The sequence below is a fragment of the Acanthaster planci genome, linkage group LG07, assembly GCF_054643075.1.
Source record: "Acanthaster planci isolate LZ-2023a linkage group LG07, COTS_SCS, whole genome shotgun sequence".
Classification (NCBI taxonomy): Eukaryota; Metazoa; Echinodermata; class Asteroidea; order Valvatida; family Acanthasteridae; genus Acanthaster; species Acanthaster planci.
Window position 1 is genome coordinate 8496942 of NC_141783.1, and position 27848 is coordinate 8524789.

Here is a 27848-nt window from a genome sequence, read left to right on the forward strand (position 1 = left end):
CACTAAAGTCGTACACCCAGTCTCCCCTTTCTTCGAAGATTGATAATGGGGTTTACAAGACATACCGGTACGAGATGAACAAACTATATGCCTGAATGCCGGAGTATAGTGCGCGTATACCGCCAGTGAGTATTGTTAGTCGTGCTGTCCGTCGGTGGGCGTAAGTCCTGCGGAATGGAGGGGGGGGGTAATCCTCCCAGTTTTGGACGGGGTAAGGGTCATAGATCATCGGTTCATTTTTTTTCTGCCGAGCCAAAAAAATTAAAAAAATTATCACCGCCATGGAATCAGTTGAAAGACAGGAGTACAATGTAGTAACAATGTAATTCAATATTACATCAGCATCTACGGATGACAGGATTTGATTAACTTACTAATATTGGGATGATTTTTTTTAGTTTGGATGACTTTTCAACAATTACAATTATCGCTAATTCAGTTGGTATTGATTTAGGAGGCAACTATACATTCAGTTCATAAGACATATATTGGGTTCATATTATTAGAGGTTTTATCAGGGAAAACCGAGAAAATGGCCATTAATTACTTAGGCATAATAGGCCAACATTTTCAGTTAACATCATAATGATAGGCCTACACGATGATGACTATAACAAGAGATTTCATTGCATTGGAAAAATGATCAGATCATACGAAACCCAATTTTTTTGGTGGGGATGAGACATTAATGACAATGTCTTACGTTTTTCAGCTCCCCCCTCTCCCCGAAACCCTCACCTGTCTTCCCGCGCCCCACCCCCACCCACCAGCACGGATTTACGCCACTGTGCGTCAGGTTAGCCGGACCTACATGACCTCTGGAGAATGTATATCCCCGAGCGTTTCCCATTCCACTCGGATATCCATGTATATCTGGTGTTCCAGTGTATTCTTAGCTGGAACTGGTGAGCCGCAGTCAAGGCTGTTGTCGGCTCTTTCCGCCAAGATATTTTCGAGTGCCCTTGTACTAGTAAGAGGCTTCCTCCCTCCTGAGAATAGCAGCGCGGTGGCCGGATCTGGAAGCATTCAACCGGGCCTACTCCTTGACCTTTGTCCTTCGGTGCTTTGACTTCCATGAAACTTGGAATCGTGTAGGTTTTATCATCTTCCACGCGACATGCTCGCGATCTTTGCTCTGTCGTTCCGCGCGTGCGTCGATAGCTTCCTCCCTATCACATTTTTTCTCAATTGCGATTTCTCTTTCGTCAGTGTATGGACACTGTGACACTGTAGAGGATATAGAGGATTTGCATGGCTGCCGTCTTGTAGGCCAGTACTTTTGTTCTGAAGGAGGAACAAAAGAACTGCTTTGCAAGCTGGCTACCCCGCAAAGCCTTTGTTGACGTGCCTTCGGGGTTAAGTGTACAGGAAACGCTTAACGTGCACCTTTAAAATGTTTACAATTTGGCTCACTGTCAGTGCGATATATTACTCATGGAAGACACTGGTTTACAGGTTTGGGGGCTAAAATATTGAGCCCCCTCCCCCAAAAGTTCTTTAGTTTTGGCTCATCGTCATGTGCTTATAAAATAAATCACTTAAGAAAATAAAAATTTAGGACTGAAAAACATCAAGCATTTTTTGTACTTTTTGAAATCAACGCAGCAATGGAGATTTTCCCCTTGGGAATTGCTCAATGAAATATGAAATTTGCATTGACAGGAAAGCCCAACAGATGTCAAAAATATATACCTGTAAAAATAGCAAAACAACAACCCAAAGAAGTCATTTGGAACATGAATATACATTTTAAAAGGGTGTTGTGAAAAACAAAATTTCACTGCACAGACCTAGCAATGCCTTCGGTTGTGGGCACTATGCGCACACTTACCATTTATGGGTGCAAGCCAGTAGATAGGCCGAAAACGGCTTACTTCGTCTCTAACGCCTGAGAAACATATGAGTTTTTCCTTTTTTTAAGGTTAGATATTTATCACTGTTGGTCATGGTAGTTTACTTATACCGGCCTGCATCCACGGACATACATAAAAAAATGGACTCGTCCGTACCTGCATCCTATGTATCCAGAATGGCGGCTTCCATATGCAAGAGGGCGCCTTCCGTTTCAGTGTGTCGGGGGTGTCTCATGTGGCTCAGAATGATCTGTAAATGTGTCGTCGTGACTGTAAAAGTTATTTAAATGGAATATAATTTTCATCTGTTTTCAATCATGTCCGATTTTGCTGCCTTTGTGGGATTTTGACTCATGTAGTCTTTAAATGAGGTTCGTGATAAAGTAACACGTACATTATACCAGAAAGCTTTGGATTTTTGCCAGTACTGGATCATACCCGAGTTGAGAAACCGCTCAGAAATTTTCTAGAGCGATCTTTTGTTTTACTCTATAAACGGATAAGGATTAATGAAATTCCTTTCTTAGCGCCTGCAGTAACCTTGAGCAAATTCCACCTCCATGTTCAAGCCTGGTAGAGGAAGAAACAACCACTGGCTTGGGTGAAAACTTTTGGCCAATTCTATTATTTGGGGGTCGTTAAACGGAATCTGGCTGCATGAACTTTGCGGTCAGCTCATCCCCAACGGACTGCGAATTCCTCTCGGCAAGGCAACGTTGATGCGTGGATCATGTTGACACCGCCATCTAACGGCAGCTTTGCCAGTAGTAGCGTGAACTCTTTTTTATGGCACAACGGCCAGGGTTGGGGATACACCACGTACTTTCCTATGGAAGAATGGTTTATAGCCAGTTTCGAGAAAGCACTTGTCTTTACGCCTCGTGGAAGCTTCCCCTGTTAATATGTCGGATTTCACTTCCCTTTGAAAAAAACATCCAGAGCCATACGTGTAGCCTTTATTCAAGTCGGATTTCTGCAGCCTTTTGCGCAAAAATATGTCGCTGCACGGCAGTGCTAACAATAATTTCCCAAATCCAGTCTTGAACCTAGTCTAGGAGTCGTAGTGAAAGTAATATCTCAGACTGCTGGCCAAGGACGTTTATGTCAACCCAGTGCATTGATTTTCTCATTTGTTCAACCTAAATTAAGTTGTTGTTGATGAAAGAGACATGAAATCAGATCTCCTGATTGCTTTCCATGGGCTGATGATTATTTTGACGTCGAAATAAATGAATGTGCTGATGGTCCCACGCAAGATGTAGGCATCTACTAAAAAACACACTTCCATACATTTTATTTCGGAAAAAAACATTTGCAAGCACTTTGCCTCTTATAAATTCTTACCTTAAGATCTTAGCTTTCATATTTACTCTGCGTAAGCCCTTAAAGGGTTCAGGTAATGTATTTTTATTGGATGCTCTTTTTGCGTTACTTTTATAGTATACTTCTTTTTTTTATCGCAGAGAACTATTCTATTGAAAAGTGCACAGCTTTAAAACTGTGCCTGCGTGCTTTTCCAGACAACTGAAGCTGCTGTTACTTTAATACCATTTAAGAGAGACACTGCTCAGTCATCATGTATAACTTTTTTATTGAAAGCGTCTTTTGAGAAAGGTTTGCTTTGACTTGGCATAGACTTGTTGCAGTGTACTTACTCAACAACGAATTCACTAAGAAAAGGAAAATTGAGACGACGAAATGCAATTATAACGTTTTATTCCCGCAATTACGCCGCAGTTTTGCTCTATGAATATGAAAATCTGCATCAGCGTGAATGCCTTTTAAAATTAAAAAAACATGATTCATATTGAATATTATCCAGAAATAAAGATGCTTTTCAAAGGTTACGTAAAAAATGTAATTGCTATAAACCAATGCTTCATTTACGTCATCGGTTTGAGTTATTTTCATCGGTTGCAGCGAGGTTGTCATGGACAACATTGATGGATATATTTGACACGCTTCCTTTCAGAATGAAGAACTAATCACTGACCTCGTGGATACGTGTACTATGCGCGTAAAAATATCAAATTTAAGGTTGATGTACCTCCTTACACTTGCCATTTTGAGATTTTTGACACAACGGTAGTTTGGTGATTTCTAAAGATAAAATCTGAATGTCTAAGTCATGTCTTCATTTTTTCGAATAAAAATCCCCACTCTATACCCCAAACAGTGACTTTAATGTTAAATTCCATCCAAAATGTTCAGAAATACCGTCTACCACTCCCGTTCAGAACTGTAACCTTGGATGTTTATGTACCGTCGAGTAATTTGTAATTTAAACAGCACGCCATTTCTAATCGATGTAGACAGTTTTCGGCTCTTTGGTCCATAACCGCCCTGGCGGCATTTAAAATTATTCGCTTGCTTTTGGGCCTTCAACCGCTAGATTCAAAGACACACCATACCTATGTGATATGGCCAAGTTGAATTGCATGATTTTCAATTAATGTACTACAACACGTAATTACTTCGTGCCCTCACGTCACAGATATTAATTGGAATTCAGATATCAAGAAATTTAGTATAAAGCATGGCTGCATTGATTTTCATGGGCGCAAGTTTTTACCCAACGCTGCGCTTCAATGGGGGACTCAGAAAGAACTCCATTTTACAGCTACATAGTACACTTAAGGACAGGTCCAATGTGGAACGAAATTTTATAATGAATTAGATGTAGTTTATAATTGCTGTTCGTTGCATGGTTTAAGTGTGGTTTATTGATACTTTTGTTACTTTTCTCTGGAATTTTCATTTGATTCGCTGATGGGGGGTCTGACTTCGCCAGTGACACTTTTGTCCTTAGAAGTTCTGTTTCCAAGATCTGGGACCTTCTTGGAAATTACGATTTTAGAAGAAGTCTTTATCTCCAGCACCCATGCACAGCAATAAAAACATTCTGCCATGATCAACCATATTCGAACGTTCCCATTGCCAAACGTGGCAGCCAAGGATTCTAAACAAAATAATTAATACTTAGAACATCACTGAATACAATCAAAGAGTGCATCTACGGAATAAAAATCATCACAGTTAAGACACCACTGCTAACAATCGTTAAAAAGTACCACTTTTACTTTCACTGTTACTGCAGGGCTACTTAAAATCACTGCTAACAAAGGACATTTAAAACCACGTTACCGTACGCCAATAGCCAATTTCATTATTTAAGAACACGTTTTATACTATTTTACTATAGGAGTCAACTGACTTATTCTAATTTTCCGTAAAATGTGGATGAATATTTTATTTTCTTATTTTCGAAAGGGACGTCAGGCACCAGTGGTTCAACCATTAAAGTTTTATAGCTCTTTTTTCGCATTGTTAGATAATTCAGATCAGATGTCCAGAATGTGGTGTCTCGCAGTTGTATTTCAGTCACGACTGCTTAGAAATAAGTATATGTGGAAAATCAAGAAACAAAATGCTGGAAGCTGATTGATTCAACCAGTGTTCAAGCTAACTTCAACGTACTCTCTCATAAATACCAGTCACCCTAGTGAATACGCTTTGTACTTATAACAGAAATGACATTAAACTGACGGAGAAGGCCGAAACATTGCCTTCCATGGGTTCATTCAAATCTTCATAGTTATACATTTTTTTTCTGATTCCCAGTGTGTGACTATGTCTCCCGCCTTCAAGACGTAAGACACATTTTGCTTATTATTTGACAGATACTTTTTCATTAAATTTCTTCCCTTTTGCTCATCTATTTCCATTGTTGTCTGTGACTGTTTTACATTGGCATGGCGTGAGCTTAACCAAAGCCTGAATTTTCCATGTTAGTTTTCTCTCTATTCGTTTGTTTACGTACCTTCATGACGGTCTGGATTGCTCTGCCTAGAAGCCTTTGCTTGCGTGGACCCTGTACTGTCTTGCTCTGTATCATATTTGTGTAAAACTGTTCGTTCATGCTCGTTATGGTTATCACTGTCATCACATTCAATATAGCTTCATTTCTTTTGTAATTCGTCGATTGTAATTTACATGTATAGGCAGAGTATAGAATGATATCTGATGAACCTGCATGGAGCATATTAGCGATAGTATGTTGTGCTAATAGCTATGACATTCATGACACGTTACAATCGACACCTAGGGCAACATTGTCACCAAGTAGCCCTCGTCGTGGTTCCTTCTGCTGTCGACAGTGGCACAATCGACGAAAGGAAATTTAGCTAAATATGCTGCAACTACCCGATCAAGGCTACGAAGAGATGTGTGTGAATCACACAGAGCAACAGCCTCCTTCTGAAATGTTCTGGATTACAGCATAAAATTAGAACGTCTAACTACGATTTGGACAGCAGTAAGCCAGTGCACGGGGTCTTGGTCTCGGTGTGTTGGGTATCACACCCTGGTAGCCATAATGGTAGCTGCTGCCATCCACCGGGCGGCACCGATGCATCGCAGTATGGTGTCACAAAGTAAAGCCAGTCACTGGATTGGTAGCCGTGATTGTGGGCCTGCTCGGGCTCAGCCAGGGTGCATAGATGTGTGGCCAGGTCGGAGCAACCGCTCATCTGACCCGCGCGGTCTGCGAGATCGCAGCCATTCGTCGTGATGACTGGATCTCGGTAGCTCAGCGGGACAGAGCCAGCACATGGCAGGAGCGGCGATGGTCAGCGGCTGGTCGTGATAGGTCACTCCGGTCTCTGTCAGCACGGCCAGGCGGTCAGGATCGGCGTACCACGAGCCGTCGGGAGTTGTTGCTGGGTGGTCTTCCTTGTAGGCGTATTGTAGTTTCCACTGTAGGCTGACCGTTTCTAGCCGTGTAGGCAGTTTCTGAGATTCCCCCGTGGCAATCCCGATGTGGCGTTGGCTCTCTCAGTGATGCTGGATACATGAATAAATTCCCTTTGAGATCTTCTGAAATGTATATGCCCAGGATTCGGATGTTAGACGTGCTGCAGAATAGTGTTATTGTGGCTATAAAAGTGTGTTGAGTTTTGTTTTGGCTGCTCAGTACCGTATACTGCATTTATTGGCATGAGTTTCTTATTAATATATTGTGGGTTTATCAAAACGCTCGTTTATCAAAACGAGCGTCCTTGATTTCTCACAGTTAGTCGTCTTTCGGCCGTTAATCGCATGACCGACATCTTGAAGTGCTTAACTGTGACCGAAGTCAAGCCGAGTAGGTATAACGTCACCCAGTTGGCGGGAAAGAGTAATTCGTTTTATCACGGTCAACAACACAATCCAACCGCAATTTGAAAAACAAAAGCCCGGCTCATGCTTGCTGCCATGGTTTTGATCCCGCTCTATTTAGCATGCCCTTGAAGTTGTGCAGTTCATAAAGAGCTTCACTGCGTGAGAAGAGTAATGCATAGCAAGCTTGGGGTCAGTGTTTGCTTCACGGTCAAAGGAAAACGGGTGTTGTTCAGCGCTAAGGCATATGTAGGCACAAACGCACACAAAGTCAAATAAAACGTCTTTCAAACAAGTCATGATTAAAATCAACTACGTATTCTAGTATTCTAATTTCACATGAAAATTTCCTTTTTCTCGTTGGAGGCCCTACATTTCGACATCAGTGAGGATACCTCTTAAAACATTGTGCAAAGCTTTACGTGTGAAATTAAAGGCACAACACTGAATCGAAATTTCCTGGAAACTTTATCAATCCATTGCGGTTCAATCACAAACTCCACGCAAGTACATGTAAATACAATCTGATGACGACCTTCTTGCGTCCCCTCGAGTACGGTTGAAAACGTACAACAGCGGAGAACAGAAAAAAATATTCAACACTGAAATATTAAAACTTCCATTCCTTGGCATCTGTAATCTCTGAGCTAAATATTGCTTGATTTGAAATTATTTGAAATGAAAGTCAAAAGAGTGAAAAATTTCCTCTCAAAAAGAGTGAGTCTCTTATAAATTTACGACAAAAGAGTGAAAACCACTCCAAAGAGCCATATAAAGGACAACTCTTTTTCGTATGGTCCTTTATTTGCGCTTCTTTGCCAGAGTGAAAACTTCACTCTTTTGGAGTAGTTGTTACTCTTTTTAGAGTGTTGTTTGTACTCTTAGAGTAGCTTTGTAGGAGACTCACTGTTTTTGAGAGTGCGTTTTTTCACTCTTTTGCCTTTAAAGAGTAAATTTAAAGGAGTGGCGAAACACTACCCTCCCAGATTCTACTTGAAACAAATTCCAACATTTCCGTTCCTAAAATAACTTCAAACAGAAATAGTATCGGTTGATCACAAAAGCTTATTTTGGTCTGCGTATGTGTTTTCTTCCAATCCTTCCCCCAAAATGGGATATCAACACCTATCGTGTGTCTTTGAACAAATCTGGAAGCCGATGCTTAAGGGGCTCCGGAAAAGAATTCAGCTGTTGATTTTCTTCAATTCTGAAAACTTTCCTACTACACTTAACTGCGTTACTACGTGTATATTTATTGGGCGCGATTTGGGCAGCAGTAAGCTGGACGCCCGTTTGCTGGTCTTGGTGTATGCGCTATAATCCCCTCGAAGCACTCGGACCCAGAATAGGAACCACACCCACCGGGCTTCACTGCTGCATCACGGTTTGCTGTTGCAAAGAAATACCAGCACACGCATCGGTAGCCGTGATCGTAGGCCTCCTTGAGCTCAGCCAGGGTGCAGAGATGGGCAGCCAGGTCGGAGCAGCCGCTTATCTGGCCAGCGCGGTCTGCGAAATCATAGCTCTCTTTCGTCAGGACGGGCTCTCTATAGCTCAGCGGGAGAGAGCAGCACAGGGCGGGAGCTGAGGTGGTCAGCGGCAGGTTGTGATAGGTCACTCCGGTCTCTGTCAGCACGGCCAGGCGGTCAGGATCGGCGTACCACGAGCCGTCGGGAGTTGTTGTCGGGTAGCCTTTTTTGTTGGCGTATTGTAGTTCCCACTGAAGGCAGAGGTGTTGGCCGGCACTTTGGCACTCCGATGAGGCCGATGCGTGAGTCTGGTGCCAGCAGTCAGTTGGACTTAACGGAACTAAAAAAAATGCATGAAAGAAACAAAGTTTTAGTTTAAAATTGATATTTGTAATGATGGGGAACGACAGGAAAGATGCGTTAAAGTCACTAACACAGGAAACCCCCGTCTTCTACAGAAAACAAAATGACGTCCTCCTGTCGAACTTCTAAAATGGGCAGTTTTTCTTCCACTTCACTTTGTTACTGCTTCTAATAACCAGTTCACTTCTCTACTATTCTATTCTAACTGTTCCGAGTTACCATCATATTACCTTGCTGAACAATGATTTAAAGTCCATTCTCTTAAATCATACGGAAACATGAACCTGAGGTACATGTAAGTTCTTACCCTCTCCCCTCATACTTCTTATCAGCTGGGCAACAGTTGGCTGGAAACAAAGGAGACGATGATACCTGTTATATGCATTTCAGATTAAATGTTATAACCAGCATGTAATCTATAGTATAGGCCTATTGAAGAACGGGGAGGGCTATAAATATATGGGTGCGAAAATTTTCTTTCTGACGAATACTAGTATAATTATATTTGTCCAAAAAATCCAACCATTTTCCCAGGTTGGTACTGTAGATGATCAAGACTTGATCGTCTTTAATTATTGATCTTCCGTTACACGTCCCCAGGGTTGCATGTTTATTGCTTCAGGACCGGACACAGTTTTCGTAAAAGCTCTCCGCACCAAAATTACATTAATTATGCATTCATGGGAGCAAACGAACCCGGAGTGAATAATTGGTGGAAAACCACCAGCCGTGATCGATTTGTCTTGACTAGGGCATTACGCTTTAATGCTAGACTGCTAACCGTGACCCATTGACCATGAATTAGTTATAGTATTGAATATTGTACCATTCGTAGCGTATTCCTCCTATGTTTAAAACTCTGGAGCCGAACGCATTTGCTGTAAAAGCTAGCTGCACCAAAATAACTTGGTGATATTTTCTCTTGTTTGCAGCTATCGAATTCACTCTGTATAACCGTGTCCAATTTCACGATTTGATCAGTGAAAATGTGATTTAAACACTGTACCGTATTGTCAGAACTGTTTTTGCTATTATCAAATAAGCTAAAACAAAAATCAAAATAACGAAAATGAAAGTCCTTTTTGGGTATCCTTTTTTTCTGCGATGTATACTTTAGGTAGAAAATGTAGGGAAAAAATACTTTGTAAAATTTATTTCTCTGCGAAAATGAACTTTTTCAATTTACTTTGATTTTCTAATTTACCAGTAGACAATGAATTCATGCCAGAAGAATGCAGTGGTAAATTGAACCAAGGATGATTTTTATGTGTTGTTCTGTTTTGTTCACGTTTACTTTTTGTTGTCTGTGTTTGATTTCTCTGTGTGTGTGCTGTGTCTTCAAAAGTTGGGTTGTTGATATGGTCGTGGTGTTTTTTCTTTTGTTTTTAGGTTTGTTACGATGAACATTTAGGTAATTGAAAGAGCAAACGGAAAGTGCGAAAGAAAAATACACAAGACCAATTGTGATGTAAAAAGTTAAGTATGGCGGATTTCAGTGCGACATGAAAACGGTTATCTTGGTCGAGACCCATCGAGACCAATTCAACCCACCGTTCCCGCGAATGGTGGGTTCAACTCTCCCAACCGACTGGCATGGGTGGTACAAGAGATCTTCCCTGGACTGAATTTTTGAAAAAAAAAGCCGATTGTTAAACAGTAGTGCGTGTGACATTTCTATTCGTGTTTACAAGCAGACCGAGCAGTTTACTTTATTGAGAATATGCCTTTCTGAATTTGAGCTCACCCTCCTACGTATACATGTAGATTGAAGCTGACCTTCGCGTGCATTTTAATTTTGATCGATTGAAAGCCTAGTCATATAATTTGTGCTTTAGCTGAACGAAATTTAAAAACTGACTCACAAAGTCACCTCAAAAACTAGCGTAGGCCTAACCCACTCAGTAAAAATGAGTCGCGAATCGCCAGAGTCACTATTGAGTAGCAGACCATTAAAATAATCTGGCACCATGGGAATCTATAGGAACCGTCAACATTTTCACCAGCATACAGTGTTCATTTTCATCAGGATGCCAAAGTAGGCGATACGTTAGAAGAAAAGGGGTTAGTTTAATTGGCCTCTCTAGTGCTTATTTTTTTTAATGAAAAAACTCATTTTCATAGGTTGAGTCTTAAATAAAAAAAAAATGAAACGATGAAATGAAATAACCTGTTCTGGTCCGTAGTAGTTGTTGCCCGTTGTCTCAATCAGAGCCAGCGGGAATCGCGACACTGTCGCTCCGTTCAACTCACACCGCTTCTCCCCCTCCGAGTAGTGGAAAGAGAAGCAGCTATCTTCAAGGAGACACTCCCAGCCGCACCGGACCAGCGAAGCTACCGTCACATTGCGGTATCCGTGGCCAAGCAGGACACGGTTCGCGATGCCGTTGAAATCTTGACTCATGTGTCGTGAGCATTCCCTGGTGCATGTTTGGGCGTTTTCTTGGCAAGATGGCTCTGTAAGGGCCTCGGCCACCAGACTTAAAAATAATATCAAATAAAAGAAAAACAGCATCTTCGCTGGGTAGTCAGCTACGATGATTTGGTTTGGATGGTTTGTATACATGTACCGTTTCCTTCCAAACCACGAATAGCTGTTTGTTGCGTGTGTGGCGTTTTACCCACCTGTGTGACCAGGTAATTAAGGCAGAATCATTGGCCAATCCGCTCCGAGTGGAACAAAAAGGGCGTATGGCTTTAGTACTCACCCCAATGGCGCGCGTTCATAATGGGACCGATGGCGCGTTTGACGCGCAGCACGCTGAGTACGCGTAACGAATTTATTCCTTAATGTATAGTCTTAGCGTGCACGCAGAACGCGTGCAAGAACCTGCTTGGAAAACTTATTACTACACCTCATAAATATCCATAAGCAAATCGGCGCGCGTCATTGGCCGATTCAACCACGCGTCTGGGAAGCAGAAATGATACGCTACCATGTGACGTCATAGCGGGGAGTATCCACCTCGCTGCTGTGCGGTATTTTTATTTTTTTTTCTGGTAGCATCAAGACATCCCTCTGGAACCCGCCGCGTAAATATGTAGTCTGTGTCATATAAGCTTTATGTAACCAGTCTGGAGGTTTATCCTAATAACTATTACAGTAAAGACCCAAAATGTATGTCAGCACCAGACTATTGAACCCTGTTTCTATGCACATCTGCTTTCCACTATCATTACATGTACATGGAAATTTAGCAGTTGAGAAACAACAGTGGCGTCTGTGAGTACAAGTTACGAGAGATTTCTGTTTGGATATTTATGCGGGAGGCAGTCAAGCTGACCTGCACCGAGGGACAAGTAATCCCCACTACTTCCCCTGAAACCATACTGTATTTGTATACTACCATCTGTCTTTCTCTTGCCGCCTGGGGGTGCACTTGAGGGAAATAAGGGAAATATACTTATAATGGCTTTGTGTGATGAACGTAGCGGTAGTAATGAGGATAATAACTGTGTTGGTCACAGCAAAACGAGGGCAAATCTTAAAGAGGCGTATAAGATATTTCCGTGCTCTGTTAATTGCTGTGGCAATGGCAGCGTAACGTAATCACGGTCAGTAATAAATTTATCAACGTGCTCAAGAGGTCAGTTACAAATTTATCAGTAACGCTTTCATAAATCCGCAGCTTTTAGGCCTAAAGGTTGTTTCACAGTTTGGGTCAATTTCAGCCCATCCTGCGACAAATGTTTTGTCACGTCTCAGAAGTATGGCTAAGTCGTCTGTGGCTTTGTGACATTGGGCAAAGATGATGTGAATTTTATCGTGCTTAATTCAGCACCAGTGTCATTTACATTCATTTCAAGGATACTTCATTTTGTACCAAACCCTAGTCTGCCTTAGTTGTGCGTGGGTACTGGTCACAGTGACAAAAAGTCTCGCCAGTTGAACACAAGTTTCCTTTGTCATACTGGCAAGATATTGACGAGATATTCGTTAACTCATACTGCTATGGAGACAAGATTTTCACATTTGGAACATGGCCTCTGGGTTTGGTGACAACGACATTTACTGACAACATATCGACAACATTCAATATGAACTGTTGACTACGGTGCCTGTGGCTATATCGATTTCGAACAAACATCCGGGGTTTTTGCTCACAAGCTCTTGGAAAGTATTGAAACCTTGTCGCTCTGACAAGTGAATTCCTGCCGTTACAGACAATCATGCAAAATAAGTCATCTGTGTTACATGCTGTGCGTGTGCTTGATTTCATTCGTTTTGTTCTGCTCTGCGGCGGTTTCGTCTCTTGTAGCGGGTCATTTATATTTGTATAGGAATTTGTTTCCCCTTGGTCTGTGTTGGTGATTTGAATTTTCGATATTTTTTTCTCAACGGAAATGTAAAAGTCAATTAGGTGTGTACAAACTTCATCTTTTCAGTGGAAATTCAAAGCGTCAAAAATATGTGTGAGATCAGTTGGTAATTCATTTCATGGAGCAAATGCGTTTAAAAGGAAACTTAATTTTAACACGTCTTTTTTCATTACAGGAAATGTTTATCTAAGCTTACTCGGAATGTGGTTTTGCTGTGTTCTGAATTTAGATCAAAAGAACTGTGAAATAATGAAGGAACTGAAAAACCCAAGCAGTCCTCAAACTAATGCTTTTATTTTCTTTGATTATGCAGTGTAATTTGTTTCATCTTCATATTAACAAACGTGCTAGGCTATATCAATTCCTTGGAGCTCATTTTCAACGCTCCGTCGAACCACGCAGCTTGTCCACACTGAAATACCCGTGAAAAATCGGTGCTCATTTCTAGTTTCATTTCTACCATAACCCAGAAACGCGTCAAACATTTGCTTCCTCAATTGAGTATTATGAACTTCAGATACATTCCTTTTGAAAATTTTTTATAAGTTGGCAAAATTCATCGATTTAGCTCCGTCATTTTTTAGTTCAACATTGGAGTTTCGTCTTGTTTTGGTCTAATTTTGCGTGTAAATTCATTGTTTACTCTCTCTTTCTGCTCAACTTCCCAACTTCAACCCGCCGTAACTCAGGCTAGCGCCACCCTTTGACCTCCTAAATCGCAGGGTATTTTTTTCTATTCATTAGCTAACTGACCATGTACAAATTATTTTGATTGGCTACTATTTCACCCCGTCTTTATGGGAACAAAGTTTTGCTTCCAATGAAATAATAGTTAAGATTGCGTACACCGCATGTGCGTGCATGTGGTGGCCACGTTGCATCAAGACAGTAGAAATTCGCGGGTGCATGGGGAAAACTGTGTTAGTAAGCCTTCTTTTTATGTGATTGAAATCACTGTGCTTTTTCAACTACCATATATTCCAAAGAGTCACTGCTTTTACAATGAAGTTAACGTAAAAGGAACATGGGTTTCGAAGTCTTGTACTTGTTACTGCATGCATGTATCACATTGCACAATACTGTATGGGTCTGCCCTATCTGTCAAGTGATATCGTCCGTTTTGTCCACACTGGGTTTGGGCAGTTCTGTTCACACGAGGCTCAAGGCCGAAGATCAAAAAGATAAGGATGTGCGCACAGTAGTTTTTGGGGGAGCGCTTTATTGTGTATTGGAAGGAATTGATATGTGGGTGGCAGCGGGAGTGAGTGACGGTGACGTGGTAACTACCCAAAACTTCATTTTTCTGTTAGTTCCTTTGGGTTGAATGAACTGCACTTTCTTTACATTAGTTGAATCTAAATTGCAGGAACGTACCCCCCCCTTACACCACTGTTTAAACATATACCGTGCATAAGACTAAGTTCCGGACTGGCTCCTCTATTCAGTAACCAGCACTTCATGTACACATTTCAACCGAAATAGCAATGCATGTAGCAGTGGCCGTGGCAGCATGAAAACCACCAAAGATAGCAGTGATTTTGCTCACAAAAATTCGTTTTTCCTCAACTAACATAAACTAGGTAATGACGCAACGTTACAATGCCTGTAGTGTTAACGCAAAACTACAACATACGCTTCACATGATTACACCCAACTACTTGCAGTCTCCACTAACTTCACAGAAAAGTCCTTTTTTTTCTAATCGCTGTGTGCAAAACATTTAATGGCATATGAAGAGTGTACTGAGCTTTAATTTTGCATCAAATTAGGCGATAAGGTTTCATGTTTTCAAAATTGTTGTTGTTTGCAAGGCGACTATTTCACAAGCTGAGCACAACAGTGAGTCGAAAATTGAAAACCATCCGATCAGTTTCATTCAGTTATAGACAACTTTCAGGCTGGATTCATCCACGTGACGATGAGAGAAGTTAATTAAACAAGATTTGGACAACAGAAAGCTCGATGCCGAGCTGCTGGTCTTGCTGTGTGCGCTACGATGCCCTCGAAGCACTCGGACCCAGTGTGGAAACCGCACCCACCATTTTTCACTGCTGCATCGCGGTTTGGTGTCGCGAAGTAAAACCAGCATTCACATCGGTAGCCGTGATAGTAGGCCTCCTTGAGCTCAGCCAAGGTGCAGAGATGGGCGGCCAGGTTGGAGCAACCGCTCATCTGACCAGCGCGGTCTGTGAGATCATAGCCCGCCTTCGTTGGGATGGGATTTCGGTAGGTCAGTGGAATAGAACAGCACAGAGCAGGAGCTGAGGCGGTCAACAGTAGGTCTTGGAAGGTCACTCCGGTCTCTGTCAGAACGGCCAGGCCGTCAGGATCAGCGTACCACGACCCATGAGTAGTTGCTGCCGGGTAGCCTTCCTTGTAGGCGTGTTGTAGTTCCCATTGAAGGCAGAGGTGTTGGCTGGCGCTCTGACACTCAGATGAGGCCAGTGCTTGAGTCTGGTACCAACAGTCTGTCGGACTTAATGGAACTGAAAAGTGTACGGAAGGAGCAAATAGAGTTTGTTTATAGTCTAAATTGCTATATTTGTAACGGTTCTGTACGACCAGAACTGTACGTTTATGTCACTAATACAGGACCGCCCCCCCGAATGCATTATAATGCCTTCTGGTCCATCCTTTAATATAGGCAGAATTTCTTCTGCACTAAGTTTGGAATTTTACTGAATATCCACCTCACTCTGATACACTTCAATTATAACTCTTCCGTGTTTTTATTCCAGTTTTATTAAAATCTTATTTTATAATGATTTTAAGTCTTTTTCTCTCTTTTAAAACACAAACATGAGCAAGGTAATGTCTTACCTTCTTTTTTCCAACTTGTTATTAACTCAGCAAACGTTTGCTGTAACAGGGAGAAAGATAAGATACATGTTTAAATAAAGGCAACAGTTGACTGAACCAACAGTGCGAATGAGGGGAAAAATAAGAATATAGTGTTAAATATTTGGACTTTCTAGGCCGTCGTAGGAAAACTGTGCCCCTTTTTCAGTTGTCGGCTCATTTAATAATATGATCCTTCAGTGACATAAGTTAGTTGTCTGTCACGCCGTGGGATGAGCTGCTTGCTCTTGCATTTTAAAAGTTAGGGCCGTTCGCGTAATCCTGACGGAATTCATCACCTTACAACTGCTCTTTTCAGCGATAGATTCTCTCTAAATTCAACTTTCACCTCAGTACGACATCTTACAGTACCATCAGTTCGTTTGATCGTAGTAAATGTTGCGTCTAATCGTCTAACCATGCTATAACATTTGAACACGATCAATGCGGTCTAAGATGTAGATGCTGGGGATGGTGAAGCCCCCTCCCCGCACCGATCGGCGTGGTTGGTGCTTGAGATCATTGTCAGTTGTGTTTATGACACGTTCTTTCCTTTTGACGCATAGGTTGAGAAGTTTACTTTGTCCAAAATCTACATTGCCGAATTCATGGTCACCCTCTGTTACAGATGCAAACTGCCCCCTCGGGTGCACTCAAATTTTACTTGATTTTGATAGCCATATAGTCCCCAAATCAATGCCTTGACTGTAGTAAAGACAACGGATTCCAAAGCCACAGACAACCCAAACTAAACAAAACGAAATGAAAGGAGACGACGGCGACAACAACAAATAAAACAATCCACAAAAGTAACCCACTCTGTGAAAATTGGTCACGAGTCACAAGACTGAGATTTGAGTAACAGACCTGTAAAAGTAACATGCACCATGAAAATCTATATGAACTGTCAACATCTGTCCACCCAAGCAACGTTCATTTTCACCAGCCTGAGGGTAGCAAAATGGCCTACATATCCGAACATAGAGCTAAGCTCGCTCTATCTAACGCGTAAAAATGAAACTGAAATAAAAGAAAAATCAGTGTTGGTATGTCTCACTTTCACTGAGCGGGTCACGAATGAGTAAATAGATTACACAAATAAAACAGTAAAATTAAACAACCTGCTGTGGACCGTAGTAGTTGGTACCCATTGTCTCAATCAGAGCCAGCGGGAATCGCGACACTGTAGCTCCATTCAACTCACACCGCCTCTCCCCCTCCGAGTAGTGAAAAGAGAAGCAGCGGTTATCGATGAGACACTCCCTGCCGCACCAGACCGGCGAAACTACTGTCAGGTTACGGTAGCCGTGGCCAAGGAGGACACGGTCCGTAATGCCGTTGAAATGTTGGTTCAGGTTTCGTGGGCATTCCCTATTGCATGATCTGGCGTTTTCTTGGCAAGATGACTCTGTAAGGGCCTCTGTCACCAGGCTTGAAAATGGTAGCAAACAAAGGAAAAGCAGCATCTTCACTGTGTATAGTCGGCTGCTTTGATCTGTCATCGCTTGTTTTGATGGTTGTACCGTTTCGTTTCCTTCCAAACAGCAAATAGCTGTTTGCCCGTTGGGAGTTTTTGCTATATATATGCAACAATGACGTTGTTGAAGGATTGTATACAGTCACTCTTATTGGCCAACTTTGGTTGTAATGACTTGACCACGACCGTAGCGATAACCGTGCTGGGAGTGGTTCCTCATCAATACTAGGAAAAAAATGTCAGGGAAAAAAACGAGTCAAGGAAAAGAAGATATTCACTTATTTGTTAAATACAGCAACCGTAGCCAAGGGAAGATCGTGGTTGGTGGGCAATGTATCCATCCCCATAGGGACCCATTTTTTTCCTTAACAGTACATGTAATGAGATGAACGTGATTTTGAGGGTGTATGTCATTTCCCTTCCTTAAAAAACAAATCGAAATTGAAGCGTCACCCTCAAAAAGCCATAAAAGGCTAACTAAAAAAAATTCTGGTTTTTTCACCTAAAGAAACAAGTTTGGCTCCTGAACATTTGGTTTTTGATCCGTATTTGACCGTATAGTTTAAAGTACTCATGATCTGTGATAAATTTGCTGAAGTTGAACACGTTTCAACTTAAACGAATTTTGCTGCAAACGCTTGGTGACCTCAAATTCGCTTCGCTTCTGGCATTCGACTGAAGTATGGACCGACCTTTAGTGGCTTTGAAAGATACCCAGAGCCATTTTTGTTCCAAAACTAAGTTCGGTTAAATTGTAGAAGCCGATGCCGCATTTCCACCATTTTGATTTTGTTCTTATTCGATCTGCTTTGCAACAGTTTCTTATAGCTGGTCGGGGTAGCTCTCAATAAGGATATTTGTCTTTTGTAATTCATGTCGGTAATTAGGTTTTTTGAAATTTCTATTTAGTGAAACATTGAATGTTGAAGTCAATAAGGTGCGCACAATGTTTTGTGACTTCACTTTCACAGATAAAACGTGTGCTTAAAGGAAACTTTAAGCACATGTTTGTACGTTTTGTACACAACCCATGGGACTTGCTAAGTTGGTAGACGGACTCCGAATGGAATTGATTCAGTAGAATGTGGCGAATTGTATAGGGCATTTGCTCTGATCACGGGTGACGCAGGGGGTGTCACGCGCCACAGATAACGTATGGTGTACTTTTTACGACAAACATTTCTCTCTCTCTCTCTCTTGCGTCCCTCCAGGCAACGCAACCAGACGACGCGACGGCACGACGGCTCCCTTGCGTCGTGCCATCGGGTGGAACCGTCGCCTTCTTGCCATTTTGTTTGTACACACACGACGCGTCGTGCCTTCTTAGGTCCTTTCCTTGTTGCATTGTTTGTGCCTAAACGTCGCCCCTTCCGTCGCCCGTCGCGTCGTGCTGTCGTGCGTCGGGTCGCACGTCGTGTTGTGCGTCGCGTCGCCTGAAGCACGACGCGACGCACGACGCGACGCGTCGTGTGCTGTAGCCCTTTACTTCATGGTGTTTATAGAGGGCGCCTTTACTGGTTTCTTTCATTACCTTTCCCCGGCCCGCACTTGCACAGTACATGCCATAGGTACCAGGCCTTAATTGATTCTGTTGTTCTTTTTCGTGGATTCTTTCTAACTTTGTGTTTTCATTAAGAGTGAGTTGTTAAAGAAAACTTTTTTCCTTTTTTTAAATCAAATGTAATTAGAAAGAGCTTCGCGACTAATCAGTGTTGTCTTCAGGAAATATGTTACATTAACGTCAGCCACAACAATGTTTTAGCTTTTTCTGATCTAATTGTGGTTTTTCTAAAAATTATTGTAAATCCATTCTAAGATACAATACATCAATCATTATTACGTGCTTGCAAAAATGTAACAAGCGGATCTGATGAGAAATTAAGCACGAGGCCAAACAGAGAGGAGGACAAGACACTGTCACAATGGTAATAAGATCTACAGTGTTTTATTAAGAAACACGTCGGCGGACTAATACCATTGAAAGTGTGGTGCTGATGAAGTTAACGAGGAAGGCTAAACTGAAAGAAGACTGGAGACGGAATATTCTGAGGGTAATAATATAGTGCAGGCTGGGTAGTAACTACCTAAACCCGTGGTCAAACTTGCGGTCGTACAATTGTAGACAAATTTTCTGGAGGCGTGGGAGAACTACTTGGAAACTGTTGGCATGGACCACAGAGAAATATTTATAAGGTTACAAATCTACCACAAATGGGAACTTCATCAACGGTCTTAAAAAGAAATTGGAGAGACATTCGAACAAGGATCAGCTGGGTAGATTAAAAAGTGACGAATTCTGGGCTTTTACTTATTATGTGAGAGCACCTACTTACGCAGATTTTCTTTTTGCTCGTTTTCATTTTTTTTTCGATAAAATACGACAAAAAGTAATTCAATTTAAGGAATGGATGAAACGTCCCCCCCCCAAAAAAAAATCAACGCCTGCGGCTCAGGGCATGTATTTTGCGAGCGTGATGGACGGAAATAAGAGAAATCAAAAGAAATCACTGGCTAGGAAATTAAGGAGTGACGAATTCTGAGCTTGCGGTTTCCACTTATTTTGAGAGAGCAATTCCTACTTATTCGGATTTTCTTTTGCTCTTTTATCATCTTTTTTCAATAAAATATGACTGCAATTAATCCTAATTAATTAATCGATGAAATAAAAGCAATGAAAAACCAACACCAAAGAGCGAATTGCATGTATTTTGCCATGAAGTAAAGGGCGACAGCACACGTCGCGTCGTGTCGTGCTTCAGGCGAAGCGATGCACGACACGACGTACGACGCGACGCGCGACGCACGACGCGACGGGCGACGGAAGGGGCGACGTTTAGGCAGAAAAAAATGCAACAAGGAAAGGAGCTAAGACAGCACGACGCGACGGGCAACGGCACGACACGACGCGACGCGTCGTGTATGTACAAACGAAATGGCAAGAAGGCGACGGTTCCACCAGACGGCACAACGCAAGGGAGCCGTCGTGCCGTCGCGTCGCCTGGAGGGAGGCTACAGAGAGAGAAAAATGTTTGTCGTAAATAGTACACCATACTTTCGTTTCTGTTTCCTCATGACTCTTCCCATATTTTCTCATTTTGCAGTTGGAATTTTTATTTTATTTTTTTGGGGGGAGGGGGGTGCGGACAGCACCATGATTCCCCACAGAACTTTCCAGTACCCCTTTCGACACTCTCTTAGACACTCTTGACGGCAGAGGTACATTCACGTACAAGAACCTGAAATTTATAACTTCATTTATGCGAAATGTGTGCCATTTACGTAGTTGAGTTTTTTTTTGTAAATAAGCGTTTCTACATCTACACTTTCGCCAAAGCATTCGCATATAGAGATCCCATTTATTATGATACCACTGCGTTTCTACAGCGGCATTCCATTTGCTTCTTGGAAACGTGTACTTCATGACCTTGTACGCATAAATTATGAACGACTACATTTTATTTGGGTCCAGAAGAATGCACAGTGACACCAAGCTGATGATTTGATTATGTCCAGCACAACACCGCTCTTGTACATCACGCCAGGCCAAGCTGACTGTCTAAGCGACTATCATGACCAACTTGGCATGAAGTCAACGACAGCGGGCGTCCCGTTGGGGTGCACGTGCCAAATTGGTGCGATATTCTCACTGATCTCTCTACACTGGGGCAGCTCAGCAGTAACTGCCTATTGGTGCAGACAACTAAATCAAGTGAGAATTTCTGGCCAGCTCATTAGCATTAAAAGTGCCCCCACAGTATCTTTTGAAAAAGGAGATTGTTTGGCCCCACAAATGGTGAGATTGTGTAAATCGTTGCCGGGATCAACTCCCTGGGTCTTTGAGCTTTCATATGAGAGCAGAATGGCTAAAAACTACGGTTGAATAATGGTCCCAAGTGCCCAAGAAAGTTGAGGGTTGCCACTTGAAAAATGGCTGCAATCAGCCTTCGGAAAATTCACTTTTTGGGGGGGGGCGATTTTGTTTGATGGGAATAATTAAAAATGTAATTGGTTAACCCACGAAATATTGAAAAGGAATTGAAAGATTAGTGACCAGACAAGAATTTCATTAGTTTTTCAGAAATCTCAGGGATGTTGGCGTGCACGTTATTGGGCCCTGAACATTGCTGATTTTACACTGTTTTCAATGGGGCTTGAATCAGTGGACTGTACCCCTATCTGTGAATAAAAGTGACCGCGCGGCCAATTTAGGATATTCAACTTCGGTCCATTCACTAAAGTGCATTCATGCACGGCACTAAAGCCGGTGACTTGGAAAATACCATCGTATTGAATAGCCTAAGATGGCCGCGCAGTCCCTTCAATTCGCAGAGCAGAGCTGCCTACCCAGTGCATATAGATCTGTGGATATTCTGTTGCAAAGATCACACATTTTCCCATTGCACTGGGAGGGTGTTATGTCATTCTCGAGCCTCCCAAAAGTCTGTTCTGAGCCTGCATTCGTCCACAGAGCTAAAGGCCACAACAGCTTGTAAAAACAACGAATCACCAAAATGCTGTTCAAGGTGATCAGAAAGCCTTTGACTGTGAAATGACCACGATTAGATTTAGCCTTGGACCAATATTAGGTCCAACGAGTTTCATAACGACAAGCCGCGGTAACTTGTGCCATATCTTTGTCCACAACGTAAGCGAAGGACGCGCCAAATCGTCAAATTTTGCATTTATCAGTCAGTGCATTGATGGGTCTATTTTGGTTGAAAAGCGGTACACAGTAGAGCAGAAGATGGAAACAGAAATGGCGACATTACAGAAATTATAAGGACGAGGCATCCATGAAAGAACTTTAAAGAGAATTGGTTCTAACACCTTTAAGTTATATTGTTGTTTTACCTCCTGTCCTTCTGCAGAGAATTCGAAAATAAGAGGTGAAAAGGGCGATATTTAAAGTATATTCGACATCCCACGTACATTGGGTGTCAGTGATGAGTAGCATTCCTTTACAAACAATATTCCGAGCGGATCTAATTTCAGTAAATGTATGTACTTCGCTAAAATGCAGTGCTACCTTTATTTGGCCTACGTTGAATAACAGAACTGGAAAATGACCTAAGGAGGAATGGTTACTGGGGGGAAAAAACCAAATTAATTTTTTTCGAATGGGTCGAAAACTTTACCATAAAATCTATTCCATGGAAAATGGGTAGTTCGCTATTTTTCCATGTTCTAAGATGCTGTTAATTATATAAGCATTGCAGCCAAAACAGTTTAGAAAAAGCAGCCAAAGAAATTAGTGTTTCAAAAGTAGATTTTTACCAATTAAATGTAGACACTTTTCCTTAGGTTGTGATAAATTATTGTGGTACAGTAATTACCACGCCTGACATTACATGACATGGAAACTCACCGCGTGCCCGCCCAAGTAAAGCGCAACGACCCAAGTTGAAAAACCTGTCACCAAGTGGTTTCTTCTTTGACTCTCGGCGGAGAGAGATAAGATCAGCAGCGTATTAAGCCTCACTCGCGGCCCCAACTTCTTGAAACATTGTGCTTAGGTTTATTTTTGAAATTACAAACACAATTACACTGTATCGAAATTGCCAGGAAATATAACTAAAAGTTTCCCGGCAATTGCGTTTCAATCACACAAACTTCACCATAATATATGTAATTACAATCCGCTAAGGACGTTTATATGGTTGAAAACGTACAACAGAAGAGAAAAGAGTAATACGTATGTTTAATTTTTTTTTATATACTGAAATATTAAACGCCGTTGCAGCTGTAATCTCAGAGCTAAGTATGGCTTTATTTCATAATTATTTGAGATGATAGATTTAGGGAGTGTGGAACCACTACACAGATTACGGTTGAAAAACATGACAATTCCGTTCCTTTAATTAATAACTTCACGCACTACTAACATCGGTTCTTAAGCCTATTATGGTCTCTGTGTATTTGCCTTCAATCACCCACCCAATCTCAATCCTACCCGCTTGCATGCATGCCAGACTAGTTATTGGGCGCGGTTTGGACAGCAGTAAGCTGGACGACCATTGGCTGGTCTTGGTGTGTTTGCTATGATCCCTTGGTAGCACTCGGAGCCGTAATAGGCACCACACCCACCGGGCTTCACTGATGCATCGCGGTTCGGTGTTGCAAAGTAATACCAACAATTGCATCGGTAGCCGTGATCGTAGGCCTCCTTGAGCTCAGCCAGGGTGCAGAGATGGGCAGCCAGGTCGGAGCAACCGCTCAACTGACCAGCACGGTCCGCGAGATCATATTTCTGCTCTGTCAGAACGGGCTCTCGGTAGCTCACTGGGACAGAGCAGCAAAGAGCGGGGGCAGAAGTGGTCAGCGGCAGGTCGTGGAAGGTCACTCCGGTCTCCGTTAGAACGGCCAGGCGGCCAAGATCAGCGCACCACGAGCCATGGGGAGTTGTTGGCGGGTAGCCTTCCTTGTAGGCGTGTTGTAGTTCCCATTGAAGGCAGAGGTGTTGGCCGGCACTTTGGCAGTCAGAGGAGGCACATGCTCGACTCTGGTACCAACAGTCAGTCAGACTCAATGGAGCTGAAAATGCACCGAAGGAACAAATAATGCTTGTATAGTTTAAAACTGCTGCTTGAAGTGGTTGTGTTCGACAGGAGACACGCGTTAAAGTCACTGTCATCGCGCTTTCAAAAGAAAACATGAAGAAGTCTAAGTTGTAAAATGGGCAGAATTCTTGTTGCACTAATTAACTTTTGCGCATATAGTGCGCAATAAAGCCTTTGATCCTGCCATATTTTGAGGGGGCTCTATCGCAAATGGAAAAGACTTTACACGTTTTATCCAGCCTATCGCTATGGACGTAAAATAAGTCGTATTCCTGTGAAAATTCACTCAAGTAAAGACCCTACAGGGAACTTGTGCCTCGAAACTTTACGGCACGATGATGTCTTCACGTGGTTTTTTAAATTGAATTTTGAATATCTATTTCAACTCATTGACTTTGTACGCAGTTTTTCAAGGGGCCTTTTTGTCACTTAGAAATGTCGCATCTTCATCAAAGTTACACACTCATAATAGTGCAGAAATGGTCCTAGAAGAAAAACGTATTGATTAGATGTCACTAAAAACTCATTAAAATTCAGTTAAAATCTTCATTTGTCTAGCTTTATGCATCAAACAATCAGAGAGTAAATTCATGACCTCGTTTTTGTGCCGCACATTAAATCACGTGACCCTTGCTTCCTGTCCAAACCGGAATTGCCTTTATATACATGTAATCGAAACTCGGTTTCAGCGGTGTTAGTCTCTTGTCTCTTATACGGTGTTCTTCAAAACTTGGACTGACAACGTTATGAAATCCTCAAGCACCCTTTGACGACAGGTTGAAAAAAAAGCCGTAAATTAAAGGTTTTCCAAAAAAAAAAAAAAAACCCTGAGGATAGGGGTTAATATGCCCAAACCGTGAGATATGATTATAATGTATAAGGATCTCCAGAAAGTAGAAGCAGTATTCTTTCTAATGATACCTTGATGGTATCCCTCCTTTCATGCATGACTGAACACCATAGTCTTGAAAATGGGGCATTCGAACTCAGTTGTAACACTTTTGATAAACCAGTGAATTAAAAAATCAAAAATTACTAAATAAATCAATCCCGATAAAGTAATCCAGATAAAGTTTGAAATGGCCCTCGCATGATCGAGTGAACAGCAGCGTTCATTGTCTGATGTGTTGGACTTGTCTTATTTTTCACACACCCGACACGCCAACGATGGAAAACCTAACTGCCCTCCGTCACTCATGCCCATAACCGCTGAAACCCACGCCCGAATGCTTTGTACCTAATAAGTACACACCGCCACAACGGTTCGCGCTTCCTCACCGTGGCAACGGGGATCCTGTTGAAGTGAAAGCAAGTGTTCGTGTATATTCCGTTAATATTTCATCGTCGTCAAGTCAGCGCGTAAAGCGTTTAAAAATCCATATGAAATCACTCGTTCTATCCCTCATCATGCTTCACGCTGCAATTTATGTCAGTGGCGACAATGGCAATTATTACACATAGCAGAGCCCTCATTGACTTGCAAACTCGTAGATATGGTAAATGTTCTCAGAATGGCATTTTTGTGCCACAACGTCATGATGACATCAAGTAATTTACTATGAAAATTCGAATATGTAATGGAAACCCATTGACGTTATACACAGTTTACTAGTACCGACTTTTTGGTCACTTTTCAATTTACATTGTGATGTGCATAACGTCGTCCGTCTTTAGAACTACAAGTCCCATCGATATGGAACCATGTCATAGTGGAATATAGACCCATCAAAATGTTGTTTACCTCGGGATAAAGTCAAGCATTGTATACGTGAGACATCAACTCAAACATTATATTCTAAACTTCTATCTATATTTTTACAAGACTTGCAGATAACAACTCATTATCCATGAATGTATGATAGTTCATGTATAATGCATATAATACAAAAATACACAAACGCAAACAACCTCGCAAAGCACATAAAGCCATTTGTCCAGTTCTCTAACAGACATAAGCCTGTAGTTGTGAAACCACTGCACTCTTTCACAGTTGTATTCTAACTCTTTCGAGTTTTGGTTTTGGTCGATTTACCACATTGGTGATACTGATTTGATCTGCATTCTCTTTCTGTTCTTTTTTATATAAATACGAACGCATAACTTCTTACCTTCTCCCTTCCAACTTGTTATTAGCTCAGCAAAAGTTGGCTGAAAACAGAGGAGACGATAATACATGTAGTATGCTTTTTGTTGATTTGTCCCTCTGGACCGAATTTTAAAAATGCCCGTTGTTCATCAGTGGTGCTTGTAACATATAGGCCTACTTACAATTTGACTTAAGGGCCCGGGCAGTTAACATGTTAAAAAATCAACTTTGCGGAATTCATTGTCACCTCCTCCACACACATAGATTCAAACTGCCAGTGTATTTTAATTTTGTTCGAATTTTACACGATGGAAATCAAGGAACCACCGTCATTTTCACCCATGTACAGTAATCATTTTCACTAGGATGCCAAAATGAGCGATGGGCTACATCAGGACAAAGCACTAAGCTCTTCGCTTATGATAATGCAGCCTGAAACAAAATTAATGACACATATAATTATGACTCAGAGAGGGTTACAAACAAAACAGATTATCAAAATGAATCAATATAATAAAATAACCTGTTCTGGTCCGAAGTGGTTTTTACCCGTTTTCTCAATCAGAGCCAGCGGGAATTGCGACGCTGTCGCTTCATTCAACTCACACTGCCTGTCCTTCTCGGAATACTGAAAAGAGAAGCAGTGGTCTTCGATGAGACACTCCCTGCCACACCGGACCGGCGAAGCTACTGTCAGGTTGCCGTATCCGTGGCCAAGCAGGACACGGTTGGGAATGCCGTTGAAATCTCGGTTGAGATTTCGTGGGCATTCCGTAGTGCATGACCTGGCGTTTCCTTGGCAAGATGGCTCGTTGTGGGCCTTGGTCACAAGGCTTGAAATTGATATCAAATAAAAGAAACTCAGCATCTTGTTGTGTTGTGGGCTGCCTTTTTCTGTAACAGATTCTGTTTCTTTTCAAACCACGAATAGCTGTTTGCGGCGTTACCATGCAACTGCGATGCACTTGAAGTGATCATGAAGCGATGTAGTCACCGGATGCACGGGCTAAGTGGAATATTGCAACATCAACTGACCGAAGAACTACGAAAGCCCTTTAGTGCCAACTTTTTTTTGGTTTTTTGTTTTGTTTTGTTTTTTGTATTTTTGATGTTTTCGGAAAATGTAAGGGGGAATAAAGAAAAAAAAATGAAACATCAAAAAAGAATTTAAAAATTTACCCTCCCCCACTCAAAAAATGGAAGAAAAATTACAAAATAAAATTGAAACAGTAACAAACATTGGGCTACACAGCACTTTCGCCGTGACCTCAAATCGTTCTTGTTCATTATGCGTGAAGTATGGTGACGCCCGCGTACCAGACCTTCGTTCGTAAAGTTTCCAAATGAAATTACCTAAAAAACAAAAACCAAACAAGACAAAAAAAAGAAATTGCAAAAGAAATTGGAAAAAAATGGGAAAAAAATTCCAAATAAAAAAAAGTTGGCACCAACGGGCTTTCATAGAGAACAGTTTGGTTGACGCGAATTCTAAAACCTTGGAACCTAGGAAAGCATAAAATTTGGTTGGCCCACTTTGGTGCTATATCCTTAAGTATTAATGTTTAGACCAAACCCGAGTAACACGTACAGAGGATGATAACATTGAACAAAGTGGTCGTAATGTAAAAGACATATAGGGCCCTGTTGGAAACCATGTACACGTACACTGTTCTATAGATTTACATAGAACCTTACGTCAATTCTCGTTACAAACATTAATGTCATGTTAAT

General features: G+C 41.8%; 3 protein-coding genes and 1 long non-coding RNA gene across 4 annotated transcripts in view; 1 reads left to right on the forward strand and 3 right to left on the reverse strand.

Moving 5' to 3' along the window:
* The window catches only part of LOC147798613 (uncharacterized), a 64056-nt gene that overhangs the window by 18759 nt on the left and 17449 nt on the right, over positions 1 to 27848 (forward strand). The gene's annotated exons all lie outside the window — the stretch shown is intronic.
* On the reverse strand, positions 3589 to 11551 carry LOC110986033 (uncharacterized). The gene is made up of 3 exons (XM_022247617.2): positions 11010 to 11551; positions 9150 to 9189; positions 3589 to 8819 (listed from the first exon to the last, which is right to left on the reverse strand). Exons 1-3 carry the CDS (start codon positions 11403 to 11405, stop codon positions 8263 to 8265), a joined length of 993 nt encoding a protein of 330 aa, XP_022103309.2. The 5' UTR covers positions 11406 to 11551; the 3' UTR covers positions 3589 to 8262.
* LOC110986034 (uncharacterized) lies at positions 13480 to 17677 on the reverse strand. The gene is made up of 3 exons (XM_022247618.2): positions 17119 to 17677; positions 15980 to 16019; positions 13480 to 15645 (listed from the first exon to the last, which is right to left on the reverse strand). The coding sequence occupies exons 1-3, from the start codon at positions 17497 to 17499 to the stop codon at positions 15092 to 15094; spliced, it is 975 nt and encodes a 324-aa protein (XP_022103310.2). The 5' UTR covers positions 17500 to 17677; the 3' UTR covers positions 13480 to 15091.
* On the reverse strand, positions 21952 to 27241 carry LOC110986035 (uncharacterized). Its single transcript, XM_022247619.2, has 3 exons — positions 26641 to 27241; positions 26140 to 26179; positions 21952 to 24005 (listed from the first exon to the last, which is right to left on the reverse strand). The coding sequence occupies exons 1-3, from the start codon at positions 26983 to 26985 to the stop codon at positions 23449 to 23451; spliced, it is 942 nt and encodes a 313-aa protein (XP_022103311.2). The 5' UTR covers positions 26986 to 27241; the 3' UTR covers positions 21952 to 23448.

Excerpts from the sequence above, each read along its gene's own strand:
- LOC110986033 (XM_022247617.2), bottom strand. The coding sequence starts at position 11,405 with ATGTATACAAACCATCCAAACCAAATCATCGTAGCTGACTACCCAGCG. Across the intron at positions 9,190-11,009 it reads ACTACTACGGACCAGAACAG|CCAACTGTTGCCCAGCTGAT; the intron begins GTTATTTCATTT and ends CTTTGTTTCCAG. Across the intron at positions 8,820-9,149 it reads AAGAAGTATGAGGGGAGAGG|TTCCGTTAAGTCCAACTGAC; the intron begins GTAAGAACTTAC and ends CATTTTTTTTAG.
- LOC110986034 (XM_022247618.2), bottom strand. The coding sequence starts at position 17,499 with ATGACAGATCAAAGCAGCCGACTATACACAGTGAAGATGCTGCTTTTC. Across the intron at positions 16,020-17,118 it reads ACTACTACGGTCCACAGCAG|CAAACGTTTGCTGAGTTAAT; the intron begins GTTGTTTAATTT and ends TCCCTGTTACAG. Across the intron at positions 15,646-15,979 it reads AACAAGTTGGAAAAAAGAAG|TTCCATTAAGTCCGACAGAC; the intron begins GTAAGACATTAC and ends TACACTTTTCAG.
- LOC110986035 (XM_022247619.2), bottom strand. The coding sequence starts at position 26,985 with ATGCTGAGTTTCTTTTATTTGATATCAATTTCAAGCCTTGTGACCAAG. Across the intron at positions 26,180-26,640 it reads ACCACTTCGGACCAGAACAG|CCAACTTTTGCTGAGCTAAT; the intron begins GTTATTTTATTA and ends CTCTGTTTTCAG. Across the intron at positions 24,006-26,139 it reads AACAAGTTGGAAGGGAGAAG|CTCCATTGAGTCTGACTGAC; the intron begins GTAAGAAGTTAT and ends GTGCATTTTCAG.